The 24,299-nt window shown below is 30.7% G+C and overlaps 1 protein-coding gene across 2 annotated transcripts in view; it reads right to left on the bottom strand.

Annotated features, from left to right (window-relative positions):
• Pkcdelta (Protein kinase C delta) overlaps positions 1–24,299 on the bottom strand; it is a 79,291-nt gene that overhangs the window by 18,667 nt on the left and 36,325 nt on the right. The window contains exon 1 of one of the 2 annotated variants that reach the window (XM_065510246.1): positions 8,219–12,944. The exons of the other annotated variant lie outside the window; for it this stretch is intronic. Coding sequence (XP_065366318.1) covers positions 8,219–12,734 — 4,516 coding nt within the window. The 5' untranslated portion in view covers positions 12,735–12,944. Of the gene's footprint in view, positions 1–8,218; positions 12,945–24,299 lie in introns of those variants that run through there. 2 annotated transcript variants of the gene reach the window in all.

Here is a 24,299-nt window from a genome sequence, read left to right as displayed (position 1 = left end):
GTTAAAACTGTACAAACAAATTAAGAAACTATCGATCTATAATATATTTAGGATTAACCAAATTTTATTTACATAACAAAGAAAACAACTTTGTAAACTTTGTAGGCGCCAAAATACATCAATACATTACAATAAAAGTTCTAAAATAAAATAATATAAATGTTTCTTTGTTACTTATATATATAATTTTAACCCAAACCCTAAAATCAAAAGAAAATTGTTCAAATGTGAGATTTGGCTAATCATGCCAATCAATTAAATTTATTACGTTTCCTCTAAGTTTGTGACGTTAATTGTTGTTCAAAATATTTGTTTTTTCCCCCATAAAAACCTACACAGCTTCAAAATGTTTCAATTAATTTTGTTTAAAAATTTTCTTTGTTAATCTTAATAAAATGTTATTATTTAAATGTTTAATTTTACAACTTAATCAAACACACTTATTATTAATGTCATGTTTAAGCACGCTTATTTTAAAAACTTTTCTTTGAAGAGTTTTTTTTTTGTGATTTGTTAAATCAAAAATAGATTTCAATTCAGCATCCGTTTTGGCAACAATTTTTCAAATCAAAATGAACTTGTTGCAGAGAGATATCGTAATAATACCTAGACAATCAAATCGAATCACAGAATTAAACAAATTTTAGTAAATAAACAATAAAATTGACCTTGCTGAAGTGTAAATATAGAAACAAAACAATAGAATACCAAACTATTTCAAAATAAATCACATTGATTGCAAAAAAAAGTCAAATGGAAATAAGTTTTCTTTATTTTTTGGTGAGGGGAGGGCGGAATAAAGGAACATCAAGCGACAAAAAATAAAAATGACTCAAATGAGAAACATTTGTAAAGAATAGAACGGAAAATCACATCAAATAATATTTCCCATTTATGCTGTGTGCCAAAGTTCAACGACTTTTAATTACAGCAAGAATATGTATGAATATATCTTTTAGTTTAGTTTTACGGGTTTCAATTATTGTGCAGATTTTATGGGTTGTCGGTTTAAATAAAGAAAATTTGTGCATAAGATGTGTCAAAAATGTTTATGAGTCTTGAGTTAAAAACGGAAAAGTATGAAGACTGTTAAAAGTACACTATGTACTTATAAGCGTTTAAGAATTATTGGGTGTATGACTTAAAAATGCTGGATTTACAATAGATGGCTTATCTTTTGAAATCGGTTTTTGTTTTTAGTAACTTATAAGTCATTTTGAAGGGCGCATATCTGTCATTTATTATCACTTTGTAATCGAACATTATAGTGTAAACAAAAAATGTCGAATTTTGTGCCAACAAATCGGCATATGCGGGAAGTTTTGCTTTACTACTTTAATTAGAAAAAAGTGCCGCTGAAGCACACCGATTGCTCACAAAAGCTTATGGTGAATGTGTTTCATTTGATACGGAAGACTAAGATCGCCCAGTCTAGCCATAAAAGTTTGAAGACCAAGAATTGGATGCATTACTCCATGAAGATTGTTGTCAAACTCAACAAGAGCATGCCAAAATCATTGGGAGCTATTCAATTAGCAATTTCGATATTGGTTTAATTCGTTCTTGGTCTCAAAAGATGTGCAGTTCTTTTGATTCGGAATCCATAACAATGGCCAATACTTTGAATTATTTTATATTTTACAAATGTTTCAAAATAAAAGATAAAAATTTGAAAAAATTCCGCATTTTTAAGTTATACACCCAATAAATTAAAAATTTTACAGTGATTTTTCATATTTTACTCAAAGGCTGAATATAAATTAAAAAGTTAAAAATTTTCGCATCTGAACGCATGATCGAGATGCACGATAGTTTCCTCGGTTGTAGTTCTAACACTTTGTATAAAAGATACGTTGTCCATAGTAAATTTAAAACATTTTGATGCATATAGATTAGTTAAAATGCATATTCAATTGAGACAAAACTCCTGCAGGGATGTAAGTCAAACAAGTTTAAAACACATTTCAAAAAAAAATATTAAAAACTGCTAAAATACCCTCCAACTAAAACTTGAATAAAGTGTTCCCGATAACATTAAATTAAAATAAAGATTTATTTTGTTAATTGTTTAGATTGCTTGGACCAATTTTGGAAATTTTATACACCAAATATATCTGATCCACAGAAAATATTTAGTGAAAATTTCAATATTAAGTCCTTCCCTCAAATATTTTATTAACTTTTTTGGTTTTACTGATTTTGTCCATTTTCAAGGCTTTCACCTGGGTTTGCTGCTCTAAATGTTTTTAAAAGTGGGACAGAGATGAATTTTATGCTAAACCGATTTTATTCATTTTTAATACCAATAATATCTGATCAATATGGACCGATATTGCCCATTTTCAATATCAAACAAACAGACAGACGGACAGACGGATGGACAGACATAGCTAGATCGTCTTGGAATCTTATGAGGACCCAGTATATATACACTTTTTAGTCCCCCATCTTTTTTGATGGCGCGTTTAAAAACTATCTCGAGTACAATAACTCAGTTACAAGTAGAAAATTATTTTCTTTAAAATCATCAAATTTGTTAGAAGTTGTTTTACATTTTGGTTGACAACTTTATTCGTATCCAACTGATTTTGCTGATTTTTAATACCAAATTGCTTAGGATAAGAATATACAATCGAAATGAATTTCAATTATTTTACTTTCATATTTTAGACATAAGCGCGATTTAAACATACATGTAGACTAAAGGTAGGGTCACACATGGCAAATATTTGACGAAAAAGATGTAACCGCAAAATAAAATATATTTTAATTCTTTTATTTATTGTCAAAAACTCCTTTTACTTAATACAATTCAAAACAAATATTTAATTTAATTTTATTTTATGCTGTTTGATCTTACAAAACACTTGTAAGAGTAAACACGTCAAACAAATTTGTGCTATAAAAAGTGGTTACGCTTTTTTGAGTAAATATTTGCCATGAACCTTAACATAGGAAAATTGGAGTAAAACTTAAAAAATATTCATGCCCCAAACTTTATTTATTACATTTGTTACATATAAATCAACCAACTTAATATATTCTCATTCATTACGACTTGTAGTAGAGTAAATAAAAAATGCCCACAATAAATTTCATAAATTGCAATGAGTTCACATTCTTAAAATAAAACAGTTTTTTTCTATACATTTTGCATAAAAATTCTTTTATATTTCTAGCTTGCATTTTTTTGTTTGCTGTTTTCTTGCATTTTATGACACGTTACGCATACGGTCAGTTGTATTACATGCAACATTTGCACTATAAACATGAGGAACTTTCATACTTGTACAGATATATACAAATAAATATTTATATACCTTGTAGTGTTAACAGATATACTTGTAAGTATATTTCTATATTTTTTTTTGCTAAACATTAAATGAAAAAATTTACACATGACAAGTAGGAAATCAAGTGGTTAGAAGTGGCGTTTGTATTTATGTATTGTATAAGTATAAATTTTTTGGCCAAAATTTCTAAGTATTTGTGGAGGTGTAAAAATTTTTGTTTGAAAGTAGAACAACTGAATGATTAAGTATTTTCTTTTAATAGTTTTAGATAGTTGTATGTAATTGGTTATTACAAAAAATTACTTTACTCATAAATATATAAATTTTATGACTTAAAATGTGTTCTGTTTTTAAATGTCTATAAAATATTATTGTATTTCGGAACTGTTTGTTAAGTAATTTTTGAAATAAATTTATTTTATTTATATTAATATACATTTTTTTTTTGCAAATTATGGTCAATTAATTTTGAGAACATTTTGCCAAAAATCAAAAGAATATAATATTTGTTTTAATAGTTTTAAATAGCTAATTTTCTTGTCATATTGTAAATAATTTAATTTCCATAGAAACAATTACAATTCTCAGATCATGTCAGAAAATACACTTTTGTATATCTAAAATAAAACAACTAAGAAAGTATAGCCATATAATACCCTACACTGAGTAAATGAGCAAAAACATTTTTCTTTTAAAATTTTTATAATTTAATTTTATGAGTGATTTTTGGAAATGGTCCTTATAAGGGAGCTATAACCAATTATGTAACAATCGTCATCAAAGTTTGCCTCATGATTTTTTCCATATGAAACTTATTTATGTTGAATTTTATCTACATACCAAAATTTTTAAGAGAAGAGGACCTTCATTTTGCACTTAGCATTGTGTTAATAAAATGCTATCAAAAACTGGAAACCAGAAAACAATTATTAAGATTTCTTTACTTCAAAAGCGATCAAGAACGCTACAAAAAATTTAAGTTGTTTTTCGACTGCATTTAGATTTATATCTTATGTAAATAAGTAAGACTTAAAATGGTTCAATTTTAGATTTTTATGATTACAGCAACTATGTTTATGTCTGGTACAATCAATTGTGTGATTAGGCATGAAAACTCAAAGTATAATGGATGATCATGAAATTGCTCGATTCACAACCTGCCATGAGTTATATGTTCTCTGATTTTGTAATAGTTGTACAAATGCCATTTTTGTTTTTAATAACTTATATGATTAGCAGCAGAACAGAAGGTACTTTTTCGAATTTTTGTTGAAATCTTCTAGAAAAAATCAATTTTCCCAAAATTTTTAAATTTGCAAAAAATACCTTTTATTCTGCGGCTCCTCATATGTCATTTTGAAGTGTACATATCTTTCATTTATTCTCACTTAGTTTTTAAACAGTATAGTGTAAATAACAAAGTTTTATTCCTTCGAAAATATCAAATTTTGTATCAACAAAGCGTCATATGCGGGAAGTTTTGATTTATATCCTAAATTTGGAAAAAAAGTGCTGCTGAAGCGCATCAATTGCTCACCAAAGCTTATGGTGAATGTGTCCAATGTGCGAGAGATGGTTTGTGCGGTTTTGAAGTGGTGATTTTGACACGGATGACAAAGAAAGCCTTGGCCAACCAAAAAAGTTTTAAGACTAAGAATTAGAGGCATTACTCCATAAATATTGTTGTCAAACTCAACAAGAGCTTGGGAGCTACTCAAGCAGCAATTTCAAAAAGTTTGCAAGCAGCAGTATTCATTCAAAAGCAGGGAAATTGGGTACTATACGAACTGAAGCCGATAGAACTTCATAGACGATTGTGCATGTTCGAAATGATGTTTGAATTCTATAAAAGAAAATCATGTTTGCTACGAATCATTACTTGAGATGAAAAATGGATCCATTACAATAACCCGTATGTGAAGCCCGGCCAACCAGATGAATCGACAGCCAAATATTCATAAGCTCTATTATGAGCTGGTTAAATCTGGCCAGACCATCACAGGAAACCTGTACCAAACGCAACTGAATTATTTGAAGCATTGGCTGAAAAATTCCATCATGACAACGCTCGGCCACACGTACCTATTAAAAAGTATTTAGAATGAAGTTGTTGGGATGTTTTGCCTCACTCGCTTTATAGTCCAGGCTATACCCCGCCTGACTAATATTTATCTCTGGGATACGCTTCACTTTGGAACTGAGGTTTGGGAATATAATGTGAAATTGGCTTGATTCGTTCTTGTCCTCAAAAGATGGGCAGTTCTTTTGGATCGGAATCCATATGTTGCCAGAAAGATGGGAAAAGGTTATAGCTAACAATGGCCAATACTTTGAATAAATTTATATTGTACAAAAGTTTTAAAATAAAAGATAAAAATTTTAAAAAATCCCAAATTTTCAAGTCGTGATTTTTATAATTGGAACAATTCTAAAAATTTATAAAAAAAATAATAAAATAATGATCATACAACTGTGAATAAAATATGAAACAATAATTGGAACTGGTCAAAAGTTAAGACTTGCAAAAAAAACCTCAATGATAAACTGGATTAATATTCACCCCTATCGCGAATCAATATTTCACATGAAATATGTTCCCTTTTCCCATTTTTCGTTCATAAACTTTGTTCACGTGAAAAAATTCCCCATGTTGGGAAATTTTTAGATGAAATTTTGTAAACAATAAACAGCTGTTACGAACAAAATAAACTTTGTTCACGTGAAAAAATTCCCCATGTTGGGACATTTTTAGATGAAATTTTGTAAACAATAAACAGCTGTTACGAACAAAATCAACTATTGTGAATGAAAAGTTCAGGGGAATATCACGATAGCAATTTTCCCTTCGAGGGAAATGGATATTTCATGGGAACATAAATTTCACATGTTTTTCATGATAGGGGTGATTATAAACTTATTTATTGTATTATGTAAACGTTCTTTCATTAATCACTTCTTAAATTTAAATTTTGCTTCGAGATATCATCGAAATTTTTTATTCGTTTGAAAGGCCTATCGATGTCCTTATGTATGGAATATAACATTGTGCGTCGTTGAGGCGTCGCTGGGTGGTGCGCATCCGAAATGTTCAATTTTCCAATCAGACTTAATTTGACCGATGGCATAGGTTACGTTGGCTTTGAGGTCCGTTGTGGTTTTTAACTTATTTCAATAGACCTGAGACTTAAGAAAAATACACAAAAAAGGTCTGACGAGATCAAATCCTACGATCTCGGCAGCCAATTCACATCACCGCGTAAGATGACCATGCCCTCAAATCGCTCAAAGAAATATGAGGAGCTTATTTTAATATCATGAACTATAATCATGTAAATCGGCAAAGTTTGGGAAAGGTTTATGATAATCATAATATGATTGGGACCTTTTTTGTTGGGTTTTATTAAGTGAATGATTTCTGTGATTGTATTATGGTTAGTTTATATCACATCATATACAGCAGTTGCATGGGATCTTGTTGAAAAGACAACTTTAAGAACATTTCCATATTTTCCTATAGTGAAATTTATAATCTAGGGATTATTCTTCATAAGTTGAATCTATGAAAAAATAATCATTAATGAGTTAAATTTGTTACAAATACAATATAAGGAATGTAAGCAAAGATAAATTCACTATATATTGTTGGTGTTTTGTTTAGGCTTTGAAATTTTTACAAATAAAGCTCGAGTGTCTGTAATTCTCATTCACTATATAGTTTTATTTGTATAATATTTTCAGATTTTCTAAAGCCTTTTGGGAAAAGTTTTCCTGATAACCTGGCCTAAGCAACCTGTGAAATGCGCATAAGAACTAGTTTATCCATAAACAATAAATTTCAGTGAATTTATCAGTAATTAAATTAGGGAATTTAGCAATAAAACTAAATCTTTCTAAACACTACTTTATTATGAGTAAAACAACTTTAAATGCAAATATTGCATGGAAAACAAATTACTACTTTTATATTTGTTTGTTTACTAGATTTGGAGACTTTCAATATATTGGAAAATAGTAAAATTACTAGCAGGAAAAAGATCAGACTGAATATTTTTATTAAATATTTGTAAGATTAAAGTTATTTATCTAAAATAGGAATAAAATAAAGGTTTTAATGTGATTTTATTCGTGCTTGAGTACGTTTTTTGTGGCCTTAATCTGCCAAAATTTATTTGTTAGTTTTCGACCAAATGTTCAGGTTTTTTCTCTCAATTTCAGTTTTATTAATATTCTATGGCCTTACTTATTTAAATGTCCTCTGTATTACAAAATTCATCAAAGTGTGACTAGCTGACCGCATATCTGGGCTTCTGCAATATTTGTTTGGTATAAGTATCGAAAAATACATGAAACGAGCTAATTTCGTTTTAGTAATCATAAGAAATTGAAAAAAATAATTAATTGTTCTAGGAAAGTAATATAAACAAATCATCTAATGGTTCAAAGTTTTGCAGACTCCTGTAGATTTTTCCACTTATTATATGTGATAAATGGAGTATATAATAAAATAAATTGATTTATATACAATATATAGACTATTAACGTATATTTGTTTATATTTATACCAGAATGTATAAAATGCTTTGTATGAATTTCTTTTTTTTATTTTATATATAAAATTCAAACGAAGAAAAGAAATAAAATTAAACAATTGTTTTGCCAAAAACTCATGCAGCCGTGATGTTCTCATACACAAAAATAATACTTATCAGTCTGTCCCTCTGCCTTTACTAAAATTTTAGAATAATTTTGTTGATTTTTTTAACTTTTAATATAAAATTCAACAACGCATTTTAAAATCATACCTTAAAATAAACAGATATTCTAAAAGAATTTGTTGTTTTTTTTCAAAGAAAAATAAAGTGATCACTATTTGTTAAATTTTCAAATTAATACAATAACAATTTTCCTTTTTTTGCCACACTCACCTAACATTTTTTTAGGACTTGAAGGTGCTGTACCACCCTCGAAACCCGAATCATTGCTACAGGTACTCATGCGTATAATTGATGAATTTTCTTTATTTGGATCTGAATTATCTCCAACATTACCACCACTGCCACCACTACTACCCTCACCACTACCACTACTTTTAACTGCACCACCAGAAGCCGTGGGATTCAATTCATCCTCATACTCTTCTGATGTGGTGCATTCATCACTATCTTCGGTCTCCTCGGTGGAGCCACTTTCTTCACTATCACTTTCGTCGTCGGAATCTTCATCGGGATACACGATCTTTTCCCGTTTCCATAGAGGACGCGGTGTCGCGACCAGAGGATAACGCGGTGCTTCCTCTTTGACGTACAATTTACGCGTTGTATCGATTTTAACTTTCTTTTGGGGATCGAAACGTGCCTGTTCGGCTTGTTTTTCTTTGCGACGACGTTGTTTCACTTTTTTCTTCATGCTGGGCGTTAATTTTTCCCAACCGTCGATACTGGAATAATCGAAATCACTATCGTCTGTTTTATAATCTTCGTTCTCACTAATTTCCGCGGACGATGGCAAATAGTCAGCTAGATCGGCGTCAACGTCGTGTAAACACTGTGCCAAATTCGATACTGTTGCGAACTTTGATAAATTGCCGCCGCATGTGCTGCTGCTGTTGTTGTTGTTGTTGGTCTCCTCATCATCTGCGTTTTTGTTGTTGTTTGTATTTGTATCAGCAGTGTTTTTGTTGTCTGTGATTTTGTTGCAAATTTGCTGGTTGTCATCAGTTTTCGTTGCTGTCTTAATGATTGTGGTTGTAGCTGCTGTTGATGCTGCCGCATTTGTTTGGTTTGTAGAGGTCGTAGTTGTAGTTTTCTTCTTATCAGGCGTCTTTTCAGTGGGTGCATTAACTGATGACGTTGTCGGTGTCGTCGGTACTGCTGCTGTTATTTTTGTTGCTGTTTTGACCGGTGATGCATTTGTTTTGGCTGGTGCCTTGGCTATAAATTCATCGGCATTAATGGCGCTGGGTGATGTCTTGGTTTTTGTTTGGGTGGGTGATTTCTTATCAGCTGGTTGCTTTTTAGCCGCCAACACTTTGCTGTCTGTGTCAGTGGTTTTGGCTTTTGTGACGGCGTTGTTTGCCTCAGTTGTTGTAGTCGATGTCTTGTTAATTTGCTTTGTTTCCGGTTGCTTTGTGGTTGTTGCCTCTGCTACGTTACTGGCTGCTGACGTAGACGAAGTAAGTTTTGTGTTTTCCGTAGGCAAAGTAAATGTTTTTGCCAACAGTTGTTTTTCATTTGTTGTTTTATTAATGTCTATTTCATTTCTGTTATTATTGTTTTTGGCTGGTGTTGTTGTTGGGAAGAATTTGTTTTGCTCCGCTTGCTCTTGTTGTTCAGGTGACTTGGCTTGCTGCCCGGTTATTTTTGGCGACGCCGTAGTATTGCTTGTAGTCGTCGTTGAAGAAGAAATCTTCGTGATTGGCGATGATGGTGATGATGTTGCCGTTGATAATGATGTTTCTTTAGACACTTTTGTAACCACTGGCGTCTTGGCATTTTCCAATTTATCATTTGTTTTAATTTTAGCATCGCATGTTTTCAAATCCTTGGGCGTTACAGGAGTTGTGATGGCATCATCGGTTTTGGTTGTAGGGGATTTCTTCTTTAGAGGCGATACTTTCTTTTTAGCTTTTTCCTCTTTTGTGTCATTAGCTTCTTTAGATTTTGCCGGTGATTTATTTTTTAAGGCCGATTCATTGGAATTGGATCTGCTTACAACGCCTTTTGAACTTTTTTGATCTTGATCTGCCTTTTTCAAAGCCTCAATTTTTTGTGAAGTTACAGAAGTTTTAATTTCTTCTATATTTTTGACATCTTCTTCTTTGGTGGATTCCAATAGATCTTCCCGCTTCTGCCACTGGGTCTCAACAACGTCTTTTTTGCGTTTGTTCATGTACATAGTTTCGCGAGAACCGATTTGTGCCCAGAAATCTTCACCACTGTCGGACTTCATGATGGCTTTTTTAATAGGCTTAGGAGTGGCTACTTTCGGCTCTGAAGTTTCCTCTTTAATAGTTTCTGGTAAAGGGGTTTTAGGTGTGGTGGGAGTTTTCAGTTCTATGTTTATAGAATTCGATTTTTCCAAAGTCTTGGCTAGTTTGGGCTTTGTTTCTGCCTCTAAAGACTGTGAGGTTTTCAAAACCTTTTTATCTTCTTCTTTCTTGCCAGCAGCTACAGGAGATTTGAGTTCCACTGTTAAAGAATTGGTTTTCTCCAAAACTTTATTTGAGCTAGATTTTGAAGCACTGTCCACTGACACTGAAGTTTTAAGAGTTTTGGGAGTAGGTTTTTTCTCTTCCGTTTCTAAAAGTTTTCTGAGAGCTTTGGGTGTTGTTGGGGGAGTTGGTTCCTTGTCCAGAGGAATTTTGGGTTTTTTCTCTTCGGTTTCCAAAAGGTTTTTGAGAGCTTTGGGTGTTGAGGGAGGAGTTGGTTCCTTGCCAAGAGGAGTTTTGGGTGTTGTAGGTGTCTTTAGTTCAAAGTTTATAGAATTTGATTTTTCCAAAGGTTTTGGTGTTTCGTTTTTAATTTTTGGTGTTAAGGGTGGTGTTTCGTCCTTTTTAATGGGTGTTTTTGGAGTTGTTGGTGTCTTTAGTTCAATATTTATAGAGTTTGATTTTTCCAAAGTTTTGCTCAATGTTGGTTTTTCTTTAATATCCAATGATTGGGAAGTGGTAAACGATTTTGCATTTGTATCTTTTAATAGGGATTTTGTAGCCACTTTACTGTCTGTTTGCTCCATTGTTTTTGTGGGAGTAGTTGGTGTCTTGCTGTCAATACTGGTCACCTTTTCTAAAGCCTTATCCTGTTTGGCTTGTTCAACTGCTTTCTCATCAAAGGTAAACACTTCGGCCGTAGGTTTGACAAACTTTTTCTTGGGCGAAATTTGAGGTTTCGGCAAAGAGGACATGAAACCCTCAGGCAATTCCTGTTCCTTAACTTTAGCCTGTCTTTTAATGCTCTTCTTTTTGGGTAACTTTAAAACCTTGTGAATTTCATGATGCTCCTCTACCGATTCGACATTTACCGTAAACTTGGGTCTAGGAGATTTACCTGGATCAAATTCCTCATCTTTTTCTTGTAAAATAGTACCCAACTGCGGAGCATTTTCCACTTCTACTATGGCAGTTATCTTGGTTCTTATTTTCTTGCCCTTTTTCGAAGATCTCTTCGAGTGTCTTTTGTGGGGCAATTCATCGACACTGTCATGACTGCCACGACGTTCCATAGTAATCATTTGAAAGGTGCCCGAGGCGGACTTTTGTAATTCATTTAATAATTCTTGTTCCTGGCATTGTATAATCGAAGCCCTTCTTCGTAAGGCACCAGCATTAAGATCATCATCGATCTTGTCCGAGGATATATCCTCACAAATATCATGAAAGGTGGGACATTGGGGTATGCTCAATCTTCTGACGGTATGATGCAAGGGATCCAACTCAACTATGACCTGTTCTATGGTCTCTTTAGGCAGACCAGCTGCCGTTCTTTGAGCTCTGCACTGGGCAGCATAGTCTTCATCATCCTTGGAGTCTTGTATTAAATATTTCTCTCTTAAAATTTCACCGGGAGATTTTTTATTCGGATATTGGGGTATGGCGGCCAAATCCTCAGCCAATTTATCACGCCATTTTAGAGGAACCTCTTCGGGTGGCTGGTAGATAGGTAAATCTTTAAATTTTTTCTCTGGTTCCGGGGAGGAGGAATCTTCACTTTTATTTTTATTACGATCTTTACTGCGCGATCTAATGGTGGATAAACGTACAACAGCACGATTACGTTTGATGGTGGAACGATTTATGTGCTTTTCAGGACTGGATTCTTTTTTGGACTCGGAAGCTTGACGGGCTGCTATTTCATTGCGTAGCTTTTCTTCTTCCTCTGCTCGGCGTTCCGCACTATTACGACGTTTTATGGAAGAGGTGGGAGAGGTGTACTCACTGTCTCTTTTTATGGAGGAGGTGGGAGATGTGTACTCACTGTCTCTTTGAACCTGCCTGAGAGTTTCTTCTTTACGTTTGCGATATCTATTGGCTGAAACATCGATATCCGCGGTATTTATGAGTATAGGACGAGGTGGTATATATTTGGGTGTGTGCACGTGTGTGGGGCTAGAATAACTCGTATACTTGGGCGATTGTATACGAGTCAAGGGTATATGTGATGTATGTCTAGCAGCACTTATGAGAGGTGAGGTCTCGGTGATGGTAGTAAGTTTCGGTTGGTAACGTGACGAAGAGAGACTATGCGGAGAAGTGTAACTGGAGGTGCGTGGTGTTGATATGGGCACTACATACGAACCCCCTATAGAACGATTATAGGTGGATGAATAGGGATTGTAGATACTCGAAGAGGTGCCGATGGACGATGAAGATCCCGGGTAATAGGGTGAGTACAGCTGGCTACTACCACCACTGTAGTAATAATTCGAATCAGTATATAAAGGCATAATGGTTTGGGTTTTTTTGTTTTTATTTTGTTTCCGCTTTCCACTTAAAAACTTTTAAATGTTTTGTATATGTTTTCTTAGCAATTGTTATTTTTATTATTTAAATTCATATATGTAATTTATTTCATAATTTATTTTTAAACAATTTGCGTTTCTGTTGTTGTTTATTTTTCTTTGGTTTTAACATTCTTTTAAACAAATTTGCGAAGCGTTTTAAAGCTGTAAAACAATTTCTATAATTATTTCAAGATTTTTCTTTAGATTTTGCAAAAATACAAGAATTTTTGTGTGTATTTTACTTTATTTTTATTTGTATTTATACTTTAAATTTAGTTGTTGACACTTTATTTTTAAACACACTGAAATCTTGGGCAAAAAATACAAAACAAAAAATTCACTTAAGCGAAATTTGAAAATATTTTATTGGAATTACAAAAACACACACTCTCTAATCTAATACTTTTTTGTTTTATTGGAACATTCAACTAAATAAAAATTGTGTTCCGTGATTTGGTTGTTGATTTATTTTACGTAGCATCGCACACACGTTTTTTTGTCGATTTCGATTACGTCGCGTTTTTTTTTGTGGACTATTTCATTTGTTGTTTGAATAAATTTTTATTAGTAATTTGTTTAGTTTTTTTTTTTAATTTTTTCACCTCGAACAAAATTATGCAATATTATTTATATATATTTTCTTTTTTATTTATTTTATTAACATGATTTGATCTTGTTGTTTGGTGGTTGTCTTATAATATTTTCTTTTATTTTATTTCGAAATCTTTGAAGGTCTATTCAAATAAAAATTCTGTTCCGCTACAACAAAATTTTATTGAATATTTCCGTTTTTTTTTTTCGTTGAGTGTAAAATTGTAAATGTGTATTGGAATTTTCCTAATTAGTGTTTATGTCTCACACTGCTTAACATTTAATGATTTTTGGTGCAAATAAATTTATTTGTAAAATTTTGTTTAATTAACAATTTTTTTTTTGAAAAATAGAGAGCAAATGTAATGTGTAGAGGTGCCATCAAATGGCTTTAGCAACAAGAAAAAGATCTAATAAAATAATTAAGCAAGCTATTTTTGAGTTAATTATTAAGGCGATGAAAACTAAATTTATTACAAAACGGTGATTGATGTAGTGTAACTGCCATAAATTTTAAAATTTATTTGAATGAATTATTCACTGGTGCAAAAATTTTCAAAATTTTAGCCTTTTTCAAAGAAGATTTTCAAGGTCGTAAGGAACTAGTTTAATTTATTATTTTTATAGAAGTCATGAATCCAAGATATAAATCTCAGATTTTTTTATTAGAAAAGGTATCAGGAAATAAAATATAATTAAATTGTTTTAGTTTTTACAAAGTTAAAGACAAATTAAGAATAATTCACGTATCCTCTTGAAAAACGAAACAACAGGAGTAACTACTTGAAAGTAACGATATTTTTAGCTACAAATTATAGGTGTAGTAATGCAGAGAGTGTCAATTTATTCTTATGAATTGTTATCCTCTTGGAAGAGATGCAAGTATTAAATTTTTATTTTTATTTAGCACTTTTTTAACATCAACATTTCAATTATTTTCTTAATAGTATTGTATAGGAATACTGTTTACACAAGACTTTTTATAGAAAATACTGTTATACCGAAGATTTTATGTAGAAACTAGTGTTATACTGATTATGTCTATAGAAAATACTGTTTACTGTGAATTATAACAAAAGAAAGTTGGAAATAGTATTATAATAATTGATAGAAAATACAGTTATACTAAAAAGATTTTATAGACAAAACTGTTATAGTGAAGATTTTCAATAGAAAATATATATATATATATATATATATATATTGAAAATTTCTATAGAATATAGTGTTATACTGAAGACAAAAACTATTATACGAAAAAAAATTTTAATAGAAAACATTGTCATACTGAAGATTTTTTATAGAAAATATTGTTATACTTAAATATTTCTATAGAAAATAATTTGATATTGAAAATTTCTATAGAAAATACTGGCAAACTGAAGATGTTTTGATGAAAAAAACTGTTCTGATGATTTGTTTTCATAATAAATAGTATTATAAGGAAAATTTCTATACAGCTTAACTATGGAAAATAGTTATTTTATTGAAAATAGTTCAATATTGAAAATGTACATAGTAAATACTGTTCTTCTGTAGATTTTCTAAATAAAATATATTATATACAATATTTTCTATTGAATCGCGGCCATCGTACTGGCCGCGATCTTTTGAATTTCCCGGCCCGACTGAAAGGGCAACACTGCAGCTCCCATCAAAATTTTAATAAGCACCGTCATTTAGTTTGTGTTTGACTGCGTTTGATAGCAGACTACCTCGTAACTTGAAAAGAAATTGGAAAAAAGTGAATTTCGTCTGCTCATTAAACTTTATTTTTTGTGTAAAAAAGACCATCACTAATAAATACTATGGGAACTCTGCAATATTAATTTCAATGGTAAAAAAAGTGTTTTACTGAATTAAGTTGTGGACGTACAAGCACGGAAGACGCCGAACGTTTTGGATGCCCTGTTGATATCTATACACTCGAAACATTTTAAAGAAAAATCACAGTATGATGTAGGCCGATCGGAAATTTAAAGTACGTTGATTTCAATTCTTACCGCAAGATGCGGCGTTTGCTCACAATCAGGTTCAAATGGCAAAAATCCATCAATTAGGCTACAAAATGCTCGCTCTTCCGCCCTATTTAGTCCCGAGTGACTATTTCTTGTTTCTAAACCTAAAGAAATTACTCGGCGGAAAGAGATATGACTCCAACGGTGTCATACAAATCTGGACACATCGTATTTTTTGGAAAGGAAAAAAAATAGAGAAACGTTGGACAAAGTGAATAGAGCTAAAAGGAGACTATGTTGACCCACCTTCGTACTTTACTGAAGATATTTTATAGAAAATACTGGTATACTGATCAATCACTGTCAAATAAAAGTTGTTTTTTACATAAAAAATTTTATGCATAGGATTTTCTACAGAAAATACTTTAGCAATAGTGGAAAAGCATTCTGATATTGAAAAAAGTTAAAAGTTTCAAATGAGTCGCAGGAGTACTATGTTATATTTTAATATGAAATGGTACGATCGTATACGATAAACTTTCCTATCTCATGATAAGTTCTCGGCTGTATTTAAGTGAAACTGGTGGGACTTTTTAGTGATATCACTCAATATATAAGAATGAATTTCAGCAGAACACATTGCATTGTAATATGGAGAGAACAGTGAAACAATTTTTTGTAATAAGATGTTTTTTATTAAAGATCAATCAATAGCGAACATTTTATTTTTAATTATAAAAATTGAATGGTCAATTTGTGTTTGAGTTTGTCTAATATACTTATATAAAATACTATAAACCAAATATTACCACACTACTTCTAAGTAATACAGGTGGTATTTATCATTTCATTACGAAGTCTGTTCATCAGTAATATATTACTAACCAGTTTTCATTAGTATTATTTATAAAAATATTGATTTGGAGTACTATTAACTAGTTCTGTCTTTAATAACCAGCAACTAAAAATTATTTATTACAATATTATCTTACTAAACTATTTGTTTCTTTTTTTAACCAAAAACTACAAAAATATTTATAGAATTTTAAAAATTGTTTTCATTTATTTACATCATTTTAACAATTTCCTTAAATTTAATAATTTTGTTTTTCATATTTTATGCTACAGGTGATATTTACACGGCTGCAAATTTAATTACATTAGCCGATTGTTTTCAAAACAAATATTATGATCAGCATTAAATTTACAGCAGATGTTGTGTTGCAACATTGTCAAGATGAAAACAACATTTTATGAACTGTTGCCAAGAAAACACAAAACAAAATAAAATAAAATATGAATATTCAATATTTGACAGATTAGTCATGAGTACGTTGCTAAAAAAATGTTGTGTGTTTTGAAATAAATTTAAAAATTAAAAAAAGTTTTATAAATTTTAATAAATAAGAAAAACTACAGGTGACCCTATTGGAATTATATGTTTATATTGTGTTTAAAAAACTTTTGGTGACAATGAGGAAAATTCCATAATGTTTCCAAATTTCTATATTTATTATTAAAATACTACATTTTTTATACTTATGTTGCAAAATAGACAATGTTAAAAGGATTAGGAATTTATTTTAATGCATAAATATATTTTTATGTCTGGACTAAAACTATGTGGTAATTTTGTTAATAATATCAAAATTGTATTCCTATACTTGATTCTACTATTTATAACACCTATATCCGACCGAAAATGGAATACAGCTTTCATGTATGGGCCGGTGCTTCGAAGTCTATTTTAGAGTTACTGGACCGTTTACTTATCGGAGACAGATTTTTTCATTCACTGGAGCATCGTCATAATGTGGGTTGTATTTCACTGTTCTATCGAAAATAAAATGGAATATGTTCTGCTGAAAATATACAGACCTGTCACAAAATTTCATTCCTATCGAAAGTTTAATTAATTCCGTATTTCACTTCTTCATAAAAAATAAAATGAAAATATCTTTCGGAATGAAATCACTTTCAGTTTTCAAAGTGGAATTGATATTTGTTTGTTATTATTTGTTTTTCAAAAACTATTAATCTATTTCTGTATCAAAAACTTTTAATATAAAAAACACTGTCAAATTAAAAACAAAAATATAGAATTATGATAATATTTTTGGGTTTAAAAAATTACACGGAATCTGAAGAACCTAAAGCGAAATCGATCGAAGTAAAAACTACGGAATTGAAACCATTCCGAACAAAATGTATTTTTTTTACGCAATATATGTTCATCAGCAAGTTTTCACACATACGTGGTCGATTGGATAGTACAACATAACAGGGAAATTATTTCCGGTAAAAAGTATAAGTTTTTCCTTTCAATTTCGTTGTAAGGAACTTAAAATCGAATGTCCACAAGCACTAATCCCTCTATTCTCCCTCAAGCTCTACCATATAATACCCTACACTGAGTAAATGAGCCAAAATTTTTAAAAATATTTATGTTCATTAAAGTGATTTTAGGAAGTCGGCCTTATATGGGAGCTATGGTCAATTATGGACAGATCATCATGAGATTTTTTGACATAGTTGACATAAACATTTATGATCGATAAAGGTCTATTTCGGAAGGACATTTGTTAGTGGGCTAGGTGAAATAATGTACCGATTTCAGCCAGTTTCAATAAGCATCGTCCTTGGGCCGAAAACAGTTTACATGGACAACCAGCCAGTCAGCCAGACAGACGGACGAATAGATGGACAAACAGATGGACATACATTGTTAAGTTGACTTAGAAAGTGAATCTGAGTCGATCGATATACTTTAAGGTGGACTAATATTACAAAAATCAGCACAAACGTATAATACCCTCCACATTATGGTGGTGTAGGGTATAAATATCACATTTTCCTTATTGAAAATGATATTTTAGAATCAGTTTAAATGAAAGATATTTGAGTTTATTCAGAATAAATTAGAATAATTGAGTATTTACTAAATTGATGAGTATTATTTCGACAAAGTTTAAAGTAGGTTTAAACCATAAAGAAATATACAGAGCGGAAACTAAAACAAATTATACCTACGAGTGCAGTTTTTGTTTTTAAATTTTTTTACTAATACATTCTCACCAATTAGGTTTATGACAACTGAGTCAGGTCTTTGACAGGAGAGCTTCCTATCTATGTGTATTTATCAATGGTTTACTCTTTAAAAAAAACTAAAAAAATACGCCGTCACAAAAAAAAAACATTTTTATTTTGGGATATTTTGAAAACTACAAATGTTGATTTTATATTTAGGACAGTGTTATTAGTTCTAAAAGAAGTATGATCTAACCCACTTAAGATTCTTTAATAACAATCATAATAGAGCCACAATCACTGGGGATGAAACTGCATTGTGTGAGTAGAATATAACATTAGATAGGATTCTGCATTACTTCTTTATCTATTTTGAGTTGAACTGGTTCTCGATTAGCACCAAGAAAGTGATTTAAAAGTTTTGATTTTTTTCTTAATAAAATAAACTTTATTTTCCTCCGAAATTTGTTGTTCTTTGGAAATACTAAAAGAAATTTATTTCACAAATTTTAAAATTTAATTACGCATAATTTTTTATTGGAATTTATTGCAAATTAAAATTTTCAAAAAAATTATTAATATTTTCACTTATGATCTTTTGTAGAACTAGTTCGTAAAACTAGAACTCGATAAATTAATAAAAAATCTCAACTAAAACGAATAATTGGCTGAAAGCAGGCAGGAGTTCGAGAAGAAATTGTGGAGCTCTAGTACAGTTTTAAGTGAGAAAATGTATATTTTAATTGTAAATGTAAATGTAAATTATTATGGAAGTAACAAAACTTATTAGCATTTATTTTTATAGTGTTTTGTTTATCCCCTTATTTGTTTAATTTAAAGTGAAGTAATTATCAACTGTTATATGAATACACAAATTTAAATTTATTTCCAACTTTACAAACTGTACACAGAAAATCTTTAAAAATAATTCGCACACTTCCTACAATACAAATTCCGTTTCTGCAATTCCCAGATATTTGTAAACTTTTTTAGTAAAGGTTAAAGTTCATTTGTGAACATTTGCAAAAATAATTCTTCTAAGAACAAAAATCACATGCCAATCAGATAACAATTATTTATGATGACAACTAAAAATTAAATAAAAATGTCGTTGCTTTAAAAAATTAAAATTTTCAAATTGAAAATGACATTGAATTTGTGTTAGACTTGGGCATCAAAACAAATTATTAATAAATTATTCATATATTTTTTTTTATAATTTTTCAATACTTTTTTTTTAAGAAAAATATTGAAATACAGGTGCAGGTACATCATATCTTCATAATTTCAACTAAAAGCAAAACATGACGTAAGAGTTTAAACTAGAAGTTCTAGAAGATTTTATTACTTTTTTTTTAGCAAATTTAAAAAACAGTACACTTTTAGTTTTAAAAATAATTTGCACCAAAAACCATTAAATCATTTAATTAATTGTAATAAACAATTAAATTTTATTAATATATTTCTTATTTAATTTTGAATAATTTTTATATTATAATATTTTCAATACTTTTTTTTATTAAAAAAATCGTTCTTCTTTTAATTTTTTTAGAAAACGAACCGTCATTTAAGAATCCACCGCAATAACTGAGACAAATTTTTGCCTGAAAAAAATTCTTCAGTATTTTACTGAAAATTTTTTCACAAAAATATACTGCAAAATGTTCGAAATAATTTTTTTGTGTGTGTTTTCTGCTTGTTTCTAAAACTGAAAAATAAAACAAAAATCCCCATAGAGAGAGTATTATGGGAGGAATGAAAGAGTTTTTCAAGAAAATTCACTCACAGCCATACGACATTTTAATGAAAAATAGGCAAACAAAATATACAAATTTTTCCATTTATATTTGTATTGCGAAAAAATTTTCTTTATAGTTCTCAATTTAAAACAGAAAAAAATTGTTGTTTCTATTTAAAATGAGTTTATAGAGAAATGATTAAGTAAATTTTTTAGAGAATCAAAATATTTTTGTTATTGTTTTTTTTACTCAAACAATTTTTAAGAATATTTTTGCATATGATTTGGTTTTCATGTGAAATCTCTTGAAAATATGAGTATGAATTGAATATATTGTTTGATGTTGATCATTTTTATCTTAGCATTATCATTATTATAAAAGTCATATGTTTGTTGCTTGTAGAACAGCAGGTGAAGAGGAGTAGCTACAACATTTTTGTATTGTGCAGGTAGTGTTTTTGTTGTTTTATAAATAAGATTTTCAATATTTTTTTATGATTTTTTGAAAATATTCTTTTATTTAGTAGATAGTACGTGTGTGTACATAAATATTTCTATTTTTTGTATAGTATTTTCAATGACGTTGAACTATCAATTAGTTGTTTATGTTTGACCATTTATTGTCATGTTAATTTATTTTATCAAATTATTACATGTTTTTTTTTAACATGCAGCTTGTAAGTTTAAGATTTTTAATAAGTTTGGTTATGGGTGGATGAGTGCACTCTTTTATGGTTATAATTAATTTATTGTTTTATAAGTAACTCGAATTTAACCAGCTACTTCATTAGAGTTCACTATGTTTACATTGATCAAATATTTTACCACTGATCCACTATTTGATCATATATGACTTTTTTAACAACAAACAATACAAATATACCACAACAAATATCATGACAAAAATAATGTTTTCCTTTCAAACCGAGGCCTCGGAGGGATAAAGTTAGATCGACTTTAAGATTCATAAGGACCCAAAATATTCGAGGTCTGGTAGTGGGTAAAATACTGATAAGCAATATTTTTAGGTTTTGACTTAAAAAAGCTGGATTTTCAAAAGATATTGGTAAACAACATAGTTTTTTGTTGCTTCGAAAATGTCGAATTTTGTACCAATAAAGCATCATATGTGGGAAGTTTAGCTTTAGTTCATTAATTTGAAAAAAAGTGTCGCTGAAGCACATCGATTGCTCACCAAAGCTTATCGTGAATGTGTTCCATCAAAATACGAGACATGGTTTGTGCAGTTCAGAAGTGATGATATTCACACTGAAGACAAAAATCGTCCAGTAAAGCCAAAAAAGTTTGAAGGCCAAGAATTGGAGGCATTACCTCATGAAGATTGTTATAAAACTCAACAAGATTTAGCATGTCCGAAATTATGAGTGAAAGCTATAAAAGAAAATAATTTTTGCACCAAATCATTACTTGCGGTAAAAAATGGATCCATTACGATAAGCCGAAGCGTATGAGACCGTACACTAGCCAGATATCCATGGCGCAAAGTAATTCTCTGTATTTGGTGGGATATTCAGAAATCTGACCAGGCCATCACAGGGAATCTGTACCGAACGCAACTGATTCGTTTGAAGCCAGCATTGGCCGAAAAACGCTCAGAATATGCGGCTAGACATGAAACCACGCTGGGCCACATGTTACAATACTTGTTAAAAAGTATTTAGAATGAAGTGGTTGGAAAGTTTTGTCTGATCCGCTTTATAGTCCAGACCGTGCCTCCTCCAAAATTGGACGTCCAGAATGCGCTTTGTCAAGAAAAGTTGCGGTGGCCATATTTTTTACAATTTCAGGTTCTATAGGGTGAAAGTGAAAGTTTATGCAGACAATATTTCTACAGCTTGCTATCAGTAAAAGAAATTAATCCCATATCTAGATGAGTTATGCCACCAATTAGTAAGCCGCTGACATACCGGCTAATCTGTACAAGAGTGAAGGTGATGAGTTAATTAGATGAAGGAGCACTATCTGCAAAACCGATAAGGATGAAGAAAGTGTAATATGTATCATATTTTTCAATTATCAAGTTATTAGTCTCTTGTCTAATATCTCTTGTAAAGAGCCGTATTAATGTGGATTTATATCATGCAAATCAATAACAAATCAAATGTTCACACTTCAAAAATTGTTGGGAAAGACCATCGAAATGCAAATCGATACATCCTACTTCTGAGAATAGCAGCCATATGACTTTTTTGGGATGTGTATCTATCATCCCTGCGAATATTGACTATTTCTTGACTGAAGTTTTTCTGTAGGTTCAAAACGCTGGTTTATTTCCTTTAAATAAACCGGATACTTTTGATTGCAAATAAAAGCCGTTTAGTAGTTTGAAAATTGTAACAACTCTTTATTTATTTAAAATGTACAACAACAGAATTAAATAGTCACTCAGTGTTTTTTATACACGTTTATAAATTCGCAGAAATAAAGACACACTTAATTCAATTGTAAAACACAGCACACCTTAAGGCACTCAGTTGATGTTTATTTGAATAGCGTCTCTGATAAACTCACTAACAACTGCAACTTCTGCCACTATTTATAACACTGCCATCTGCACTCTAGATTGCTCTTTAACTGTTAAAGTTCGAATATTCTAGATCTTACTAATACATACGCTATCAGTGGTGTACTTTCTACAATGTTCTTTAACTGAATATTCGAATTCAAACAGCGTTGCCAACTTACGATCAATGGTCAACTGAAAGCTTTTATTTAATAATGCCCACAGATATGTTACAGTTTGCTATTACAGCACTGTTATTTGAAAGCATTATGCTACTTTTAAATCAGCCCTTAAAATCGTTATATTTGAATTCAAGTACAATTTCGTAACAATATTAATGTCGAATGTCTCTGTAATTCTGGTCATTCTGATGAAACTGACTTAAATAAGGTGACTTAAATAAGGTGAATGGTCTGGGCAAGACAGTCTCTCGTCTGATACAGATTTGGGGGACCGGGACAAGATCCTTTAGGGTATCACCAGTGTGTTGGTGTAACGACAGTACAATAAGAGAAGAACTATTTGAACCCTTGGAAATCTTGGAGAAACCAGCAGTGAACAAAACGACAATTATTATGACCAAATGTCTATGTTTCTATCTTATACCGATAATATGATACAAGTGGAAAGGAATCGGCTAAAGATGTTCTGGTGATAAAGAAAGATAAAACCAAAATATGGTTTGCTACGAATAAAAACTGCAATTTCGAGCTGGTAGATGAATTTACATATCACAGATCCGCGGTAAACAAAGCAAATGTTATCAGTCATGAAATAAAACTAATGATAATTGTTGCGAGCAGTAGCTATTGAGCAATTAAAGCCTTCTTTCGAAAGAGAAAAACATGAATACTTGCGAAAATAAAGAATAAATCAATAAAGGTCTATGAGAATCTGTTAATGGAGAGTTAAGACGAATAATTAAACACGAGCTTTATGCATTCCGAAGTGAACATACACGCAGAGAAAAAATATAGTTGGACATGGTTACTGTAACCATTTCAATATTGTTACAAGTTTTTTAACTATATTATAGTCACAGTAACCATTTACATGATTGTGGTAACCATAATATGGTTAATTTATGATTCACATGATTTTATCAACCATATATATGGTTACAGTAAACAAATATATGTTTGTGACTATAATATAGTTAAAATACTTGTAACACTGCATGACAACGATTTCGGTGATGACTGCAACATAATGAAATAATGAATACTGTCACTCCAACACAAAACGTGTTCGAAGACGTATAGGAATGAAAGCGCAAAGGGGAAGACCGATTCTCTTATGGAAAAACCAATTAGATGACCTTCGAGAATAATACTGGAAGCAACGCTCACAAGATTGAAGCTCATGTAGACCTTTTCTAAAACAGTTCAATAACACTGTATAACAAAAAAAAAAATCCAAGGTCCGACCAATAAATTTTGATAGAGCAGACAAAAAAAAGACATGTGTATCGGGTTTTTGAAAGTTTACATCTGAATATCATTTGAGGAGGGTTAAGTATCCCAACTCTGGTACATTCTTATTGTTAATCGGCATAAGATACCATGTTTCCTAATATTCAACTAAATCTATCAGTTTTTAGTTATATTTTTATTAATGGCAAATAATAATAAAATTGACCTTTGAACTTTGCATGCAAAATTTTTCACGAA

Source organism: Calliphora vicina, chromosome 4 (assembly GCF_958450345.1).
Source record: "Calliphora vicina chromosome 4, idCalVici1.1, whole genome shotgun sequence".
NCBI lineage: Eukaryota > Metazoa > Arthropoda > Insecta > Diptera > Calliphoridae > Calliphora > Calliphora vicina.
This window is presented reverse-complemented; position numbering and strand designations above follow the sequence as displayed.